This window comes from Lonchura striata, chromosome 33, assembly GCF_046129695.1.
Source record: "Lonchura striata isolate bLonStr1 chromosome 33, bLonStr1.mat, whole genome shotgun sequence".
Taxonomy (NCBI): Eukaryota; Metazoa; Chordata; class Aves; order Passeriformes; family Estrildidae; genus Lonchura; species Lonchura striata.
The window spans coordinates 896651-909669 of record NC_134635.1 but is presented as its reverse complement, the minus strand read 5'-3'; the positions used below and the strand labels follow the sequence as shown (position 1 = coordinate 909669).

At 65.4% G+C, this 13019-nt stretch overlaps 3 protein-coding genes and 1 long non-coding RNA gene across 5 annotated transcripts; 3 read left to right on the top strand and 1 right to left on the bottom strand.

Moving 5' to 3' along the window:
* The first annotated feature begins 114 nt into the window (after positions 1–114).
* On the top strand, positions 115–969 carry CKS1B (CDC28 protein kinase regulatory subunit 1B). Of its 2 annotated transcripts, XM_021532244.1 has the most exons (3): positions 115–205; positions 525–652; positions 719–969. In XM_021532244.1, exons 1-3 carry the CDS (start codon positions 147–149, stop codon positions 769–771), a joined length of 240 nt encoding a protein of 79 aa, XP_021387919.1. In that variant the 5' UTR covers positions 115–146; the 3' UTR covers positions 772–969. The 2 variants fall into 2 exon arrangements, with proteins under 2 accessions (XP_021387919.1, XP_021387918.1); XM_021532243.1 differs by having other exon boundaries at positions 525–969.
* Positions 970–1308: 339 nt separating this feature from the next.
* Positions 1309–5074, top strand: FLAD1 (flavin adenine dinucleotide synthetase 1). Its single transcript, XM_021532241.3, has 8 exons — positions 1309–1455; positions 1557–2316; positions 2767–2914; positions 3098–3196; positions 3285–3474; positions 3861–3934; positions 4015–4714; positions 4942–5074. Exons 1-7 carry the CDS (start codon positions 1315–1317, stop codon positions 4148–4150), a joined length of 1548 nt encoding a protein of 515 aa, XP_021387916.3. The 5' UTR covers positions 1309–1314; the 3' UTR covers positions 4151–4714; positions 4942–5074.
* Positions 5075–6063: 989 nt separating this feature from the next.
* Positions 6064–9082, top strand: LOC110471532 (mothers against decapentaplegic homolog 6). The gene is made up of 4 exons (XM_021532245.3): positions 6064–6123; positions 6484–6897; positions 7046–7144; positions 7757–9082. The coding sequence occupies exons 2-4, from the start codon at positions 6504–6506 to the stop codon at positions 8290–8292; spliced, it is 1029 nt and encodes a 342-aa protein (XP_021387920.1). The 5' UTR covers positions 6064–6123; positions 6484–6503; the 3' UTR covers positions 8293–9082.
* A 175-nt stretch (positions 9083–9257) lies between these two features.
* On the bottom strand, positions 9258–10221 carry LOC110471534 (uncharacterized). Its single transcript, XR_002465608.3, has 2 exons — positions 10087–10221; positions 9258–9525 (listed from the first exon to the last, which is right to left on the bottom strand). It is a non-coding gene; the product is annotated as an uncharacterized LOC110471534 (long non-coding RNA).
* Positions 10222–13019: the final 2798 nt, after the last annotated feature.

Here is a 13019-nt window from a genome sequence, read left to right as displayed (position 1 = left end):
CGCGCGCCGGCCAATGGGCGGCCGCCCCGCCCCGCCCCCCCCGGCGCGGCGCTGGCCAATGGGCGCGCGGGGCGGCGGCGTTTGAAAGCGCCGCGCGGGGGGCGGGGGCGCCAACGGCCGCCGAGGGAGGGCGCGGCGGGCCCGTCATGGCGCACAAACAGATCTACTACTCCGACAAGTACGACGATGAGGAGTTTGAGTACCGGTACGCAGCGGGGAGGGGTCCCGGTAGCGTCTGCTTGATAAGGATGCAGGGGTGTCGGTTAAAGCTTGCTTCGGTGAGGGAGGGAAATGCCGCGGTGGGGTGGAGCGGCGACTAACGGCTCGCGAGTGGGGGAGGGCAGCGGTGGGCGAGTCGTGGCTCCCTGCTGGAGCGAGAGGGGAATTGCCCTGGTAAGGCGGGGGGGCCTGGTGAGGGCTTTGTATCGGGTCACGGCGCAGCTCTCCGGTAGGGAATCTTCGTCCTGGGGAGTGAGGGGCTGTCGGGGGTGCCCCGGTGTTGACTGAGAGGTGCGGCGCTACAGGCACGTGATGCTGCCCAAGGACATCGCCAAGCTGGTGCCCAAGACCCACCTGATGTCGGAGTCGGAGTGGCGGAACCTGGGGGTGCAGCAGAGCCAGGGCTGGGTCCACTACATGATCCACGAGCCAGGTGAGCGCCGCGGGGCAGCGGGTGGCGCCCAGGGGGCCCGGCCTGACCCCCTCTTTTGCCCCGCAGAGCCCCACATCCTGCTCTTCCGACGGCCACTGCCGAAGAAGCCGGAAAAGTGAGTGGCCCCTGGTCTGCCGAAGCTCCCAGTCCTTCCACATTGAGACAACACCTTTCTCCTTCTTCTCCTCGGCATTTCTCGGGGCCTTCACCCCGTGACCCTCGACGCTGCCTGTGCGTCGTTTTGACTGCTCGGCCCGGGTTCCGGAGGCCCTTCCCGTTGCGATGCCTTCAAAATTTTAATAAAGTGATGTTTGGGAGCCGTTTGTCTGCAGTGCCGGGGGAGGTGGGTGGAGGGCGAAGGGGTCCCGGTACCGCGGAGTCTGTGCCCGGGGGTTTCCCGAGGAGGCTCCCCGGGGTCTGGGAGGTGGGGAAGAGAGAGCCTCCCCGCGCCCACCGGAGACGGGGGCCGCACGCGCCCCGGCCCAGCGGGCACGGCCATGGAGGCGGAGCTGCACCGGCACCCCCCTCTGCCCGCCCCTGCGATGGTTCCGTCCCCGCAGGTCCCGCCTCTCGGCCAATGGGAGCTGGCGGGGCCGCGTGACGGACGTGCGGGCCGGCCCGTGAGCGCGCGGGGCGGTGCGCGCGGGTGCCCGGGCGGCCCCATGTGGTGGGTGCTGCGGGCTGCGGGGCGAGTGCGCGGGCCCGCCGCCTGGCGCCCCATGGCCGCTTCGGGCCCCGCAGCGGCGGCCCGCGGATCCGCCAGCACCGCCGGCATCATTGTCATCGGCGACGAGATTCTCAAGGTGCGGCCGCGGGTGGGCCTGGGCTGCGGGCGTGGGGCGGGCTGGGGCCTGCGGCTGGGGTCGGGGCGCCCCGCCGTCATGGGCGCCTCCGTTCCCCTCAGGGCTACACGCAGGATACAAACTCCTTCTTCATGTGCCGGCGGCTGCGTGCTCTCGGCGTGAGTGTCGCCCGGATCTCCGTGGTCCCCGATGACGTGGAGGCCATTGCCAGTGAGGTGGCCGCCTTTGCTGCTCGCTTCACCTACGTGCTGACTTCCGGGGGCATCGGCCCCACGCACGATGATGTGACCTTCGAGGCCGTGGCTAAGGCCTTTGGGGAGAGGGTCGTGCTCCACCCCGAGCTGGTGGCCCTGGTGCACGAATTCTTTGGCAAGACGGAGGTGCAGTGCCCTGAGATGAAGCTGGCTCGCGTCCCCGAGTCCTCTCGCCTCAACTATGGCACAGACAGGCACACCGGCAGCACCTTCAAGTACCCGCTGGTCAGTGTGCGCAATGTCTACATCTTCCCCGGCATCCCGGCACTGATGGAGCGTGCCCTGGATGGCCTTGCTCACCTCTTTCACAGCAAACAGACCCACTTCCACTCCCGCACCATCTACGTGGCATCCGATGAGATGGTCATCACGCCGCTGCTGGACAGGGCTGATGCCACCTTCCGGGGCCGCGTCAGCTTGGGCTCATACCCAGACTGGACCAGCAATTACTACCGTGTGAAGCTGACCCTGGACTCGGAGTCAGAGCAGGACCTGGAGGAAGCGTATTGCTTCTTGATGAAGGAGCTGCCAGCGGGTGTTGCGGTGCCGTTGGTGACAGACTGTGTCTCTCCAGCAGCTGTGGAGGTTTATGGCCTGGCTGAGTCAGGTACTGGGGGGAGATGCTGCAGCACAGCTCTGTGCTTCCATGCTTCTCCTGTGCAGCCTTGCAGGGCTGGGGCAGTGGGAACACCAGCCTGGGAGCAGAGCTTGCCTGTTGTGGTGTGCTGGGAGGCTTGAGGCCTGTTGCAGCTGCAGTGGGCTTCATCCCACACAGGTGGGAATGGGACCTGTAACCTCAGCTAGGGCTGGTGGTGGCAGGGTCTGAGAGCACATTGTGCAGCAGCAGCTGCAGTGCCACAGTTCCCCAGTGCCCTCATAATCCCTGTTGCATTGTGGCCCAGATCTCTGGGTTGAACAAGCTGTTAGCTGTGGTACCAGCAATGGCTCTGCTGTGTGTATGAATATGAGATGTATCCAGAGGGTGAAGTGCCCTAGGCCCTGGGGCTATGCTAAGGGAACATGAGCTGGGCAGGCACCAACTGTCCTGTCCTGGCAGGCTCGGCCCTGGGGAAGAAGGTGGCAGCAGCCCTGCGAACAATCGAGGAGGCTTTGGACCAGTACAGCCTGGTCCAGCTCTGCGTGGGCTTCAACGGGGGCAAGGACTGCACAGCCCTGCTGCACCTCGTACACGCTGCTGTGCAGAGGTACCCACGCATGGGGCTCCAGGCTGGGGCAAGGCTGAGGGGTCCTGCAGACCCTGGCCAGGGCTCTGGGGCTCTTGCTTGCTCCACCCTAGGGGAATGAGTGGATTCCTGGGGTCCAGCTGGTCAGATCTGGACACTGCCTTGCCATCAGTTGGAGTACAGCTGCACTGGGTCTCTCTGCAGGCGGTTCCCAGCGAGGCAGGAGAGGCTGCAGGTGCTCTACATTCGCATTGTGTCCCCATTCCCTGAAATGGAGCAGTTCATTCAGACAACAGTCCAGAGGTAGGAGGCAGAGTGAGGTGGGCTGCTGCCTGGAGGCTGTGCAGTGTTGCTTGCAGCCTGCAGACAGCTGCCCACCCTGCCGGCACAGGTATGGGGTCCAGCTCTGCACTGTGGAGGGCTCCATCCGGGAGGCGCTGGCCCAGCTGAAGGAGCAGCAGCCACAGCTGGAGGCTGTCCTGATGGGAACGCGGCGGACGGACCCTTACTCACGCACCCTGACCCCCATGTGTGTGACAGACCCCGAGTGGCCCCCTTACATGCGGGTGAACCCCTTGCTGGTATGTAGCCTCCACCTGTTTTGGGGCTGGAGCTGTTGCCACAGGGCCTGGCAGGGGGACCTGACAGGCCTGGGAACCAGCAGTGATCCACCCCCATCCTGGACAGCTTCTCTCACAATTCTCACTCTCGCAGAGTATTTGCTGCCCCTCTGGGCAGCTGTGGGTGCCCCTTGCTGCAGTGAGGCTGCTGGGTGTTGTTGGGCAGGGCTTCTTCTTGCCTGCCGGGGGGTTGCCCTGTGTTTGGGGAGTTGCTGGGAGGGGCAGTGGTGCTCCGATGACCATCTAGCTCTCCCAGGTGCTCTCCAGGAAGGTCTGGCTTGCTTCCCTGGGAGGCAAGGGGGCAGCCTTTTGCCTCTGCCTCAATCCCTGCCCAATTCTGCCTGCAGGACTGGAGCTACCGGGACATCTGGGAATTCCTGCGCAAGCTTTTTGTCCCCTACTGTATCCTCTATGACAAGGGGTGAGTGCCCAGGGCTGCCTTCTCGCATGCACAGCCAGTGGCCCTGGGTGCAGTCCTGCAGCTGCTTCTTCCTTCCACAGCTACACATCCCTGGGGAGCATGACCAACACACAGAAGAACCCAGCCCTGTGCTATACTGATGCTCAGGGCCGGGAGAGCTACCGGCCTGCCTATGAGCTGGAAAATGAGGAAGAAGAGCGCACCTCTCGCCAGTGAAGGCCATGCTCTGGGAGCCTCCACTGGAATGCTGCTGGGAGTGACACTGAATAAAGCTGCTGCCTGTCAGCACTAAATAAACCTGCTGCAGTCTGCACTGCACTGGCACGTGGTCTTGTTGAGCCCTGAGAGCTCCACAGGGCAGGAGCGGGAGGAACAAAAGGGTCCCCAGATTGTACCCCTCCCTGCACCCACTATTGTAGTTTTGGAAACGTGGAGAATGTAGCAGGTTCCAGTGCTTGCCAGGGCCCCGCATGTCAGCACTGCTGCCTCTCCCACTGTGTCAGATCCTGCTGATTCCTCATGGGCCATGCACCTCTTCTGGAGCATGGCAGCCTGTCTACAGGGTGCTCCCCAGCAAGTGGCACGGGTGCAGGCACTGGCACTGCCAGCACCCACTGCCACCTCCCTTGGGCTGCGCCTGGGCTCCTGGATCCTGCGGCTTCTGTGGAAATGCATCTACCTCCTTCTCTGCAGCTGGTGCATCCGTGAGCTGCTGGACTAGGGAAGGCCCCCGCAGTGTTGCAGGACCCCATCAGCCCCTGCCTGCCCTGGTGCTGTGGGGTGAGTGATCTGCCTGCAGCTTGACTTGACATAGTGCTTGGAACGTGACCGGGGCCTGGCTGTGGTGTTTGGGGGTGACGGAAGCCAGCCATGGTGCTCCTGGAGTAAAAAAGGGCCTGGCTGTGGTGTTTGAGGGGAGACAGCCTGGCTGTGGCAATTCTGGGGGTTAAGAGGGTGTGGCCTTGGTACTGGTCAGTGGGTTGTTACCCCTGTGCCTCTCTCCCCAGGACTATGCTTGTTGCCCTGTGCTGATGGAGTTGATGGACCTCTGGCACCGAGACTGCTCCAGCTTGCACTCCCCCGATCAGAGACCCTAATAAACCTGAGCAGCACCTGACTGGCTGCATCTGTTTGGGCAGAGCTCTGGGAGTGTGTGTGTGTGTGTCTCCAAACGTTCTGATCCTAGCTCTGGGTAGCACTAAGGCACTCCAGTGCACCCCTTGCCCTTGTCCAGGACTGAGGGTCCCATGTCCCTTGGAGCCAAGGGGAAAGAGTGGGGAGCTGGGGTTTCCGCCTGCATCTCCTGTCTGCTCCCCCACTCCTGGCTGTTTCCTGTTTCAGTCTGTGGGAAGCAGCTAGAGCAAAATATCTCCAATGGAGCTGCAGCACAGGTCATGGCTGGTAACACCAAAGGGTGGCTGTGGGTCTGTGAGCCCACCCTGCCCCATTGCTGCCTGTGCTGGTGCCTGGCCCCACCACAGGGGAAGCTCTGCATGCCCCATCCTCGGCAGCAGCAGTGGCGCCAGTGTGGCCTCCCTTATCTCGGCGGGAAGTCAGGAGCAGGAAGCCTGGCCCGGCGCAGGATAAGGGTCCCGTTTACATTAGCTCCTTTGTTATGGAGCAGGCTCCCACCCTCACCCACTGCCCGCGGGGGGGCCCTAGCCAGGTCAAGAACTGAGGGGCAACAGGAACCCTTGCCTAAGATGCCACTAGGGGCTTAGGTGGTTCTTGCAGTAGTCTCTGTAAGGACACGAGTAGGGATGGGGTCTGCCATGACGGTGCCCTGCCACTGTGCCTCATTGCTTCCCCATGCTCAGATCAGCTGCTCAGCTGGACCCTGCTCTGTGGTTGTGCGCTGGTGTCCATGGGGCTTTTTGGGCTCCTGGCTGTGCCCAGCTGCCTTGGTAGCATGGTACTACCAAGTGGGCATCCCTGACCACTGGAGCCCATGGATCTTGTGCCTGCCATATCCTGGTGTGGTGACCCTGGCGGTGGCTTAGCTCCAGGGCTGGCTGGGATGAGGGAAATCAATGAATTCCCCAAATGGGAAGGTCCGGGGGAGGGGAGAGTGTCCCAGCACAGGAAAAAGTCCAGGCAGTGACGCGTGACGGGCAGAGCAGTGCCGGCCGCCCTGAGAGCACAGCCCCATGCAGTGCCCTGGAGCCTCTCGCCCACCTCTGCCACCCACCGTGAGTGAGACCCCGTTCTGCAGGGACCCCTGTCCGAGCCCCATGATGGGGGGGGTGAGAGGGGAGTGGGTGGGTGCTGTGGGCAGGAGCATATGGACCCCTGCCCTCGCCGTCTGAGCACAGGCAGGTTCCCCAGCAGTGAGGGTTGTTTTTGGGCTCATGTCTGATGTGACCATGTGGCCAGTATGCCTTGAAGCGGCACTGTGCCCTCAGGGTGGGGATGACAGCAGCAAATCCAGGCAAAGTAGCCTTGCCAGGGATCTGGGTGGACACGGGAAGATGCACAGGGTCCCCATTGGGACCCCCTGGAGCCACAGCCCTCGGAGGGCACGGGGGGTGATGCCTGTCTCCATCCTGCAGGTGGTCCCCACGACCACCCCATGTTCCGTTCACGCCGTGCTGGGCTGGTGCGGAGGCTGTGGCAGCAGCGCTGTGCAGCAGCCAGCGCCGAGGATGGCCCCGGTGCCCTCAAACCAGCGGTGCATGCCCTCTTCAAGAAGCTGAAGGATGAGGAGCTGGAGCTGCTGGTGCAGGTGGTGGAGAGCCAGGGCGCCTGGGAGTCTGGCTGCGTTTTGGCACCACGGGGGGACCCACGAGGGGTCAAGCAGGGACTCCCTCCTCAAGTCCTGCTCTGTCGCCTCTTCCGCTGGCCTGACCTCCACCAGTCCCATGAGCTCAAGCACCTCTGCTACTGCGCTGGGGGCCAGGGGGCCTGTGGGGACTTGGCTGTGCTGTGCTGCAACCCTCATCATTTCAGCCGCCTGGCTGTACCTGGTGAGTGCTGGCAGCAACACTGGAGGCTGCCTCGCCCACTCAGGCTCTGACCCCTGCTCTCTGGGGCTGGCTCAGAGGCTACAGTGGGCTTGGGGGGCGAGGGCAGGATGCACTGCCAACCTCTTATTTCCTTCTCTCTCCCCTGCAGAAACCCCGCCACCCCCATACTTGAAGGCATCCTGTGGTCCCTCATGGCCAGATGAGACCCAGCTCATGGAGTTCAGCTACAACGGTGGGGACTGGTGTGGTAAGATGGACCCATCACGCTCCACAACCCTCTGCCACACCCAGCAGGCAGGAGGGCACTGGGCAGGGCTGAACCCCTGAGTCAGAAACAGAGATTGGAGGGGACAGATCATGAAAATCAGGGAATGGAGCCAGCAGTCACTCCCAGCAGGAGGAAAAGACTCCGACAGGGGATGAGGGTTCCTGCTGGGGGAGCAGTCTGGGCCCAGACGCCCCCCCGCCACTGAAGCTCCTGTTATTTTTGGCAGCGCCAGGCTCCCTGCTGGAGGAAGCGCTGCCTATGGGGACACACACAATGTGCCTTGACGCACACAGCCCCAGCTCCTGCCTGGCTGCTGGCCACCAAGGCCACCAGCTGCCACTGCCCCACCTTCCCCTGCACTCAGGGACCAACCCCCGTCACTGCCCTCCCCCACCCCTTCACCACGGTACTTGGGGACTGGGAAGAGCTCCAGCGGCTCACACCCAGTGCAGGACTCTGTGCTGAGGCATCCCTGGTGCGTCATGTCCATCTATCTGTCCTCATATGCCCTCTCTGCCCACTCCCCTTGGCCCATCCAGCTGCTTGGCTCACTCATGTCCTGGTGGTGACAGCTCTGCTCTCCTCTGCCAGACACCAGTCTCTCATGGAGCACCATCAAGGACGGCTGTTGGTGCAAACTGGCTTACTGGGAGTACCGGACACGCGTGGGCCGCCTCTACGCCGTGCACGAGGCATCAGTGAACGTCTTCTGTGAGCTGCCGTGGGGCAGTGGCTTCTGCCTGGCCCAGCTGCCTGCTGCCTATCGCAGCTGTGCTGTCCGGCGGGCACGTGGCAAGATTGGCCGGGGGCTGCTGCTGAGCCAGGAGCCAGGTGGTGTCTGGGCGTACAACCGCAGTGAGCACCCCATCTTCATCAGCTCGCCCACCCTGAGCCCCCCTGGTGCCTGCGGGCTCACTGTCCTCAAGGTGCTGCCTGGCTACTCGGCAAAGGTGTTCGATTATGAGTGGGCAGGGGACAGAGGGGGCTGGCAGCTACCTGGGGAGGGACCCTGTGACCCCCACAGTATCCGCATCAGCTTTGCCAAGGGCTGGGGACCCTGCTACTCCCGGCAGTTCATCACCTCCTGCCCATGCTGGCTTGAGGTCCTGCTGAACCAGCCACACTGAGGCTGGGGCTGGTGGGGGGTGCCAGGGAGCTCCCCAAAAGCAGATTCACAAGCTGGGGGGCCCTTCTACTGTTCCTCAGCCTGTGTCTTCCAGGGCTGTGTTGGAGCAGGATCATCCTGGCTCTGGGGACTCTCTGCCTCAGTGCTAACTGGATGCAATGCCCCCCTTGCACGGGTCACCACCTTGCCAGCACCTGCTTCCCCCAGCTATGGGGCTCTTAGTGATGCAGGGCACTATTTAATGTATTTTAAATAATTTTATTATTTTAATGTTTAAGTTTATATTAATTTATCTATTTTTATTAAAAAAGCAAAGCATGGGGCAGGAGTCCCCATTGTCAGGGGCAGGAGTCCCCATTGTCAAGGCCAGGCCTGGGGGGGTGGCAGCCAGGGCCGGTGGGCACAGGGGGAACAGGAGGGAAGGGAGTGGGGAGAAGGAGGGAGCTGTGGGCCTAGGTATCACTGCAGACAAGAGTAAACTGGTATGGCTGGGGGGTGGGGCAGGTGAGCACAGCTGGAGTGTGGGGCAGGTTAGAACATCTGGATAGGTGTGAGGCAGGTTAGAGCATCTGGATAGGTGTGAGGCAGGTGGAATGGGGGGGGCAGGTGAGCCCCCGTGGGTGGGGATTGGTTCAGGCATATCCAAGCTAGGTCCCAGGCCCGGGGGGTCCTTCAAGCGTTCTGGCAGCATGGGGGAGCCCCGAGCAAGTGCAGCCGAGGGGATCCCGGATTGCCCGAGTCGTGTCTGCTGTTTTTAACCTAAATAAACGGTGCCACCGGCACCAAGAGACGCCGTGTCCCTGCGCGTATCGGTGCCGCCCACGGGGCTCGGCTCCGGGAACCAGCAGTGCCCTCTGCAGGCAGCTGCCGCGGGCCGCGATGACCACCCGGTCCTTCCTGCCACGCCGCCGGCCCGGCTGAGCCCGCGGCCCCCGCCCGGCCCCGGTCTTGGCCCCGCCGAGAGAGGTGAGTGCGGCCGCACCGTCGGTGTCGCCTCGGGGGAAGCAGGGAGAGAGAGACGCCGCGAGCACAGCCGCGGGCAGCGGCAGAGCGCAGCGGCTATGGCGAACCGTGGCCCGAGGGGACGGGCGGGAGCGATGGATCCGGGGGTCGGCGGCAGCCGCGCGGAGGGTGAGGTAGTTCCGCGAGTTCCCCCCTCCGCCCCGCGGAAGCCCCGAGCCTGGCGGGCCGTTATCCTCCACGGGGATGCAGGTGGACGGTCAGAGGGACGGAGCTGGCGGGAGCGAAGCGGGTGGCTGAGCGAGGCGCGGCGGCAGGTGCCCGGTACCGGGGCCTGGCGAAGGGGTGGGGGTCCCGTTCTCGGCCCCGGCGCGGTGTCCCGGCGCGGCCCCCCCGCCCACTGACATAACGTCTGCGCGGAGCCGTGTTTGCCTTGGCAGCCCCGGAGCGGCGGTGGCTCCTCACACTTTCCGCTAGCGCCGGGCAGTGGCCGCGCTCGGAGCCAGGCGCGGGGGGGCCGGGGTGAGCCGAGGTGAGCCCCGGGGCCGCCGCTGCCTCCCTGAGCCGGCAGCGGCCAAACAGGTTGCGCGGGGCCCGCGCCCAGGCACCTGCGAAGGAGCCACCTCGCTGGGGGCCGCCTCGCCCCGCTCCAGCGCCGCCGAGAACCGGGAGCTGCTCCCTGCGCCGCGCCCCTCCGCGCCCCCGCCTGCCCGGCACCCCGCGGTGCCAAGTTCTCCGTGTCCAGCTCTCCATCCCCCCGTGCCCGGCACTCCAGTATCCCGGTGCCCACTCCTTGGTGCCCGGTTCCCCGAGCCCGGCTCTCCACCCCCCGTACCTCACCCTACGCACGGTTTCCCGTGCCCGGCACTCGAAACTCTCCCTCGGTGCACACTTCTCGGTTCTTACCCCCCCATTGCCCGGTTCTCCGCCCCCCGTGTTCGTGGGGCGGAGCGGGCAGTGCCGTGCCGGCCCCGGCACTCGGCGGCCGCAGCGGGCGGGGCGCGCTCGGCGCCTGGCACCGCACTCGGCGCCGGTTGGGGCTGCAGCGGGGCCGTCTCGTGCTCTCCGGCCCAGGCCGGGGGCCGACCCCCGCCGATCCCGCTAACCGCCTCTGACTCAGCCGCCCCCCACCCGCGCACCCCGGTCCCGGGAGCCCGTAAGACCCCCGCCCTCCCGAGGGGGGGTGGGGCGGGGCTGATGGGCGGGGCACCCCACCAATGGGACGCGCGACCGCCGGCGCGCTGCCCAATGAGGAGGCGGGGGCGGGCGCTTCCTGGAGCCCCGGCGGTGGCAGCGGCAGCGGCAGTGGCCGTGGCCGGGGGGCGGGCGGGGCGCGGCCACGGCAGGTGAAGGCGGAGGCGGGGCCGTGGCTCCGGGACCGGTCTGTGGCTCGGGTGGGGTGCTCAGGTGAGCGGCAGTGGGTGGGAGCAGACAGACCCACCGGCGGGGGTTGCGCAGAGGTACCGACCCACAGGCAGCGGGATCGGGACGGGGACCGGTGCGGCGACCGCTTTTGCCGCCCGGTTGCGGTGAGTCGCGTTGATTTGGGATGCTGCGGGCAGCGGGTGGGCACGGTTGGCGCGCGGATCACTGCACGGCCCCTCTGTCCCCGCCCGCCGCCGGAGCCGGTGGACACGTCGCCCGTGGGGCGGGGGGTGTCACTCGTGGGCTGTTCTCTGTCCCTGCGCACGGGGCTGCGGGAAATCTGTGACATCGGCAGGTCTCCGCTGCGTGTCGGGGCGGCTGCCAAGGCTCCACTGTGCTCCTGTTGCGGTGCTGCTCCATGCAGCCAGGGTCCCCCGCAGGTCTCCCACGGGTGACCGGGTCTGCCATCCCCCCTTCCTAACCTGGTGAGCAGCTTGGCGGCATGCCTGGTGCACTGGGTAGGGACGGCACCGTTGCCGGAGGAAGGCAACTCGGAGAGCCCCTTCTGCACCGGTGTTGGTAGAGTTGGAGGGTATGCCAGTGTTCCAGCACGCTGTGCCACGCTGGTGAGCCCCGGCCCTGGCACACTGGCAGCAGCAGTGAGTGCCTCGGCTCGGCTGTGCAGTGGTCCCCCGGGATCGGTGTCATGGTAGCACCTGCCAAGCACCGGTGGACTCTGCCCCGTGCGCCCAGCCCTGCCGTACCTGTCCTCGTCCCCCTGGCTGGCTGCCCCCGGCCGCTGTTTGCCCGGGGCGGGGTGCGGTATTTACCCTCCCGCCGGAGCAGATCCACGTCTTGGGCCACAGCCGCCCTCGATCCGTGAGTTCGTTCACTTGGCGAGGGGACACAGTGCCAGTTTTGTCGTGGGGTGAGTCGCACCGTGCCTCGGTTTCCCCCAGCACAGCCGGGCTGGTAGGAGCGGGGAGCAGCCTGGGATCCCCGGCACTGCCGGAGGCACGCGGCAGCTGCAGCGACTCAAGGCTTCGGTGGTGATGCTGGTGCTGGGTGCGGAGGGAGGGACTGGGCTCAGGAACTTAAAGTGGGTGCATGGAGAAAGGGAAACTGGCGCAGCAGAGAGCGTGGAGCAGTAGGGCTAGGAGTGTCTATGCCGGGGATGGGTGCAGAGGTGAGCACAGGGAGGTGACAGGTGTGTGTGAGGGGGCATATCCGTGTCGGGTCCTGGAGACCCTCGGAGACCCCCTGCCTGGGCACAGGCTGCCCCCAGCGCTGCGGCGCTGAGCCCGAGGCTGTGGCAGCACGGCTGTGCCAGCTGCTGCCGTGCACCCTCAGTGCACACGTGGCACGAGCACGACCGGCCGGAGCGCACGGGGCGGGAGGGGCGCAGCGGGGCTGCGGCACCGGCCGAGCCCCTGCTGCGCCCCGGCCCTCCAGGGGTGGCTGCTGCCCCGTGCGCGAAGCAGGAACTTCTCCTTCAGGGCAAGCAGCGGATGATGAAACCAGGGAGAAATCTCTCCTGGCAGCGTGTGGGCTGCTGGCGGGAGCCCCCGGGAGCCTGCGCTCCCCCTGCGCCACCGCCACTGCCTTCCCATGGTAACTCCACGGCGGGAGCAGGCAGGGTGCCGGTGGGAGCGGCCGCCCCGTCTGGAGGATTGGCGCCCGCCTGGCTCCCCGTGGCAGCGCTGGCGTCCCTGACATGCCCCGAGAGCTGCATGTCCACACCCCAGCAAGCCCCAGGGCAGTCAGAGGACTTGGCGAGGGGCTGGGCTGAGACCCGTCAAACTCGCTTCGTGCCAGGAAGATGGCGCTTGGGTAGCCATGCAGGTAGGGGAGGTGGTGGGGCCGGGGCTGTGGCCAGTGACCTTCAGTGCACCCGGGCATACTGCGTGCCCAGGGCTGGGGAGCTCAGTTGACATGCAGGGTGGTGCAGTGGGAGTGTGGTGCCTGGGTGACTTGTATCCCCAGAGCTAGTGGCATGACCTGATGGAGCCCTGGGCAGGCAGGGGGACCAGCCCGGGTGAGGGAAAATGAAAGCAGGTGATGCGGAAGGAGAAGTAGGTCAGAGCTCTGGCCTCTCCCGGCAGCCTTGGTTGCACTGCGTGCTCCACTCTGCCCAGCTGTCTCTGTCATGTCCCCAGGTCCTGTGGGCAGCAGCTGGAGTGGGGAGTGGGTAAGGGGGTCCTGCCACCAGGGTCTCAGGCAAGGTGGATGCCAGGCACTGCCTACACTGAACACCAGGAGGGTGGAGAATGTGGCTGTGCTGGCTGACATTTGTTTGGTACAGTGACACCCCAGCAGTTTTGCTTTGATTCCCCTCCCCTGGGCAACCATCAGGGCACAGGGCTTGGCCATAGCAAAGGTGCACAGGAGCATTGTCAGCCCCAC

What these genes read in the sequence shown, in the direction of transcription:
- LOC110471532 (XM_021532245.3), top strand. Translation starts at nt 6,504, where the DNA reads ATGTTCCGTTCACGCCGTGCTGGGCTGGTGCGGAGGCTGTGGCAGCAG. An exon ending in CAGCCGCCTGGCTGTACCTG is followed by an intron (nt 6,898 to 7,045) that starts GTGAGTGCTGGC and finishes TCTCCCCTGCAG; the next exon opens with AAACCCCGCCACCCCCATAC. An exon ending in CAACGGTGGGGACTGGTGTG is followed by an intron (nt 7,145 to 7,756) that starts GTAAGATGGACC and finishes CTCCTCTGCCAG; the next exon opens with ACACCAGTCTCTCATGGAGC.
- FLAD1 (XM_021532241.3), top strand. Translation starts at nt 1,315, where the DNA reads ATGTGGTGGGTGCTGCGGGCTGCGGGGCGAGTGCGCGGGCCCGCCGCC. An exon ending in TTATGGCCTGGCTGAGTCAG is followed by an intron (nt 2,317 to 2,766) that starts GTACTGGGGGGA and finishes CTGTCCTGGCAG; the next exon opens with GCTCGGCCCTGGGGAAGAAG. An exon ending in ATTCAGACAACAGTCCAGAG is followed by an intron (nt 3,197 to 3,284) that starts GTAGGAGGCAGA and finishes CTGCCGGCACAG; the next exon opens with GTATGGGGTCCAGCTCTGCA.
- CKS1B (XM_021532243.1), top strand. Translation starts at nt 147, where the DNA reads ATGGCGCACAAACAGATCTACTACTCCGACAAGTACGACGATGAGGAG. An exon ending in GATGAGGAGTTTGAGTACCG is followed by an intron (nt 206 to 524) that starts GTACGCAGCGGG and finishes GCGGCGCTACAG; the next exon opens with GCACGTGATGCTGCCCAAGG.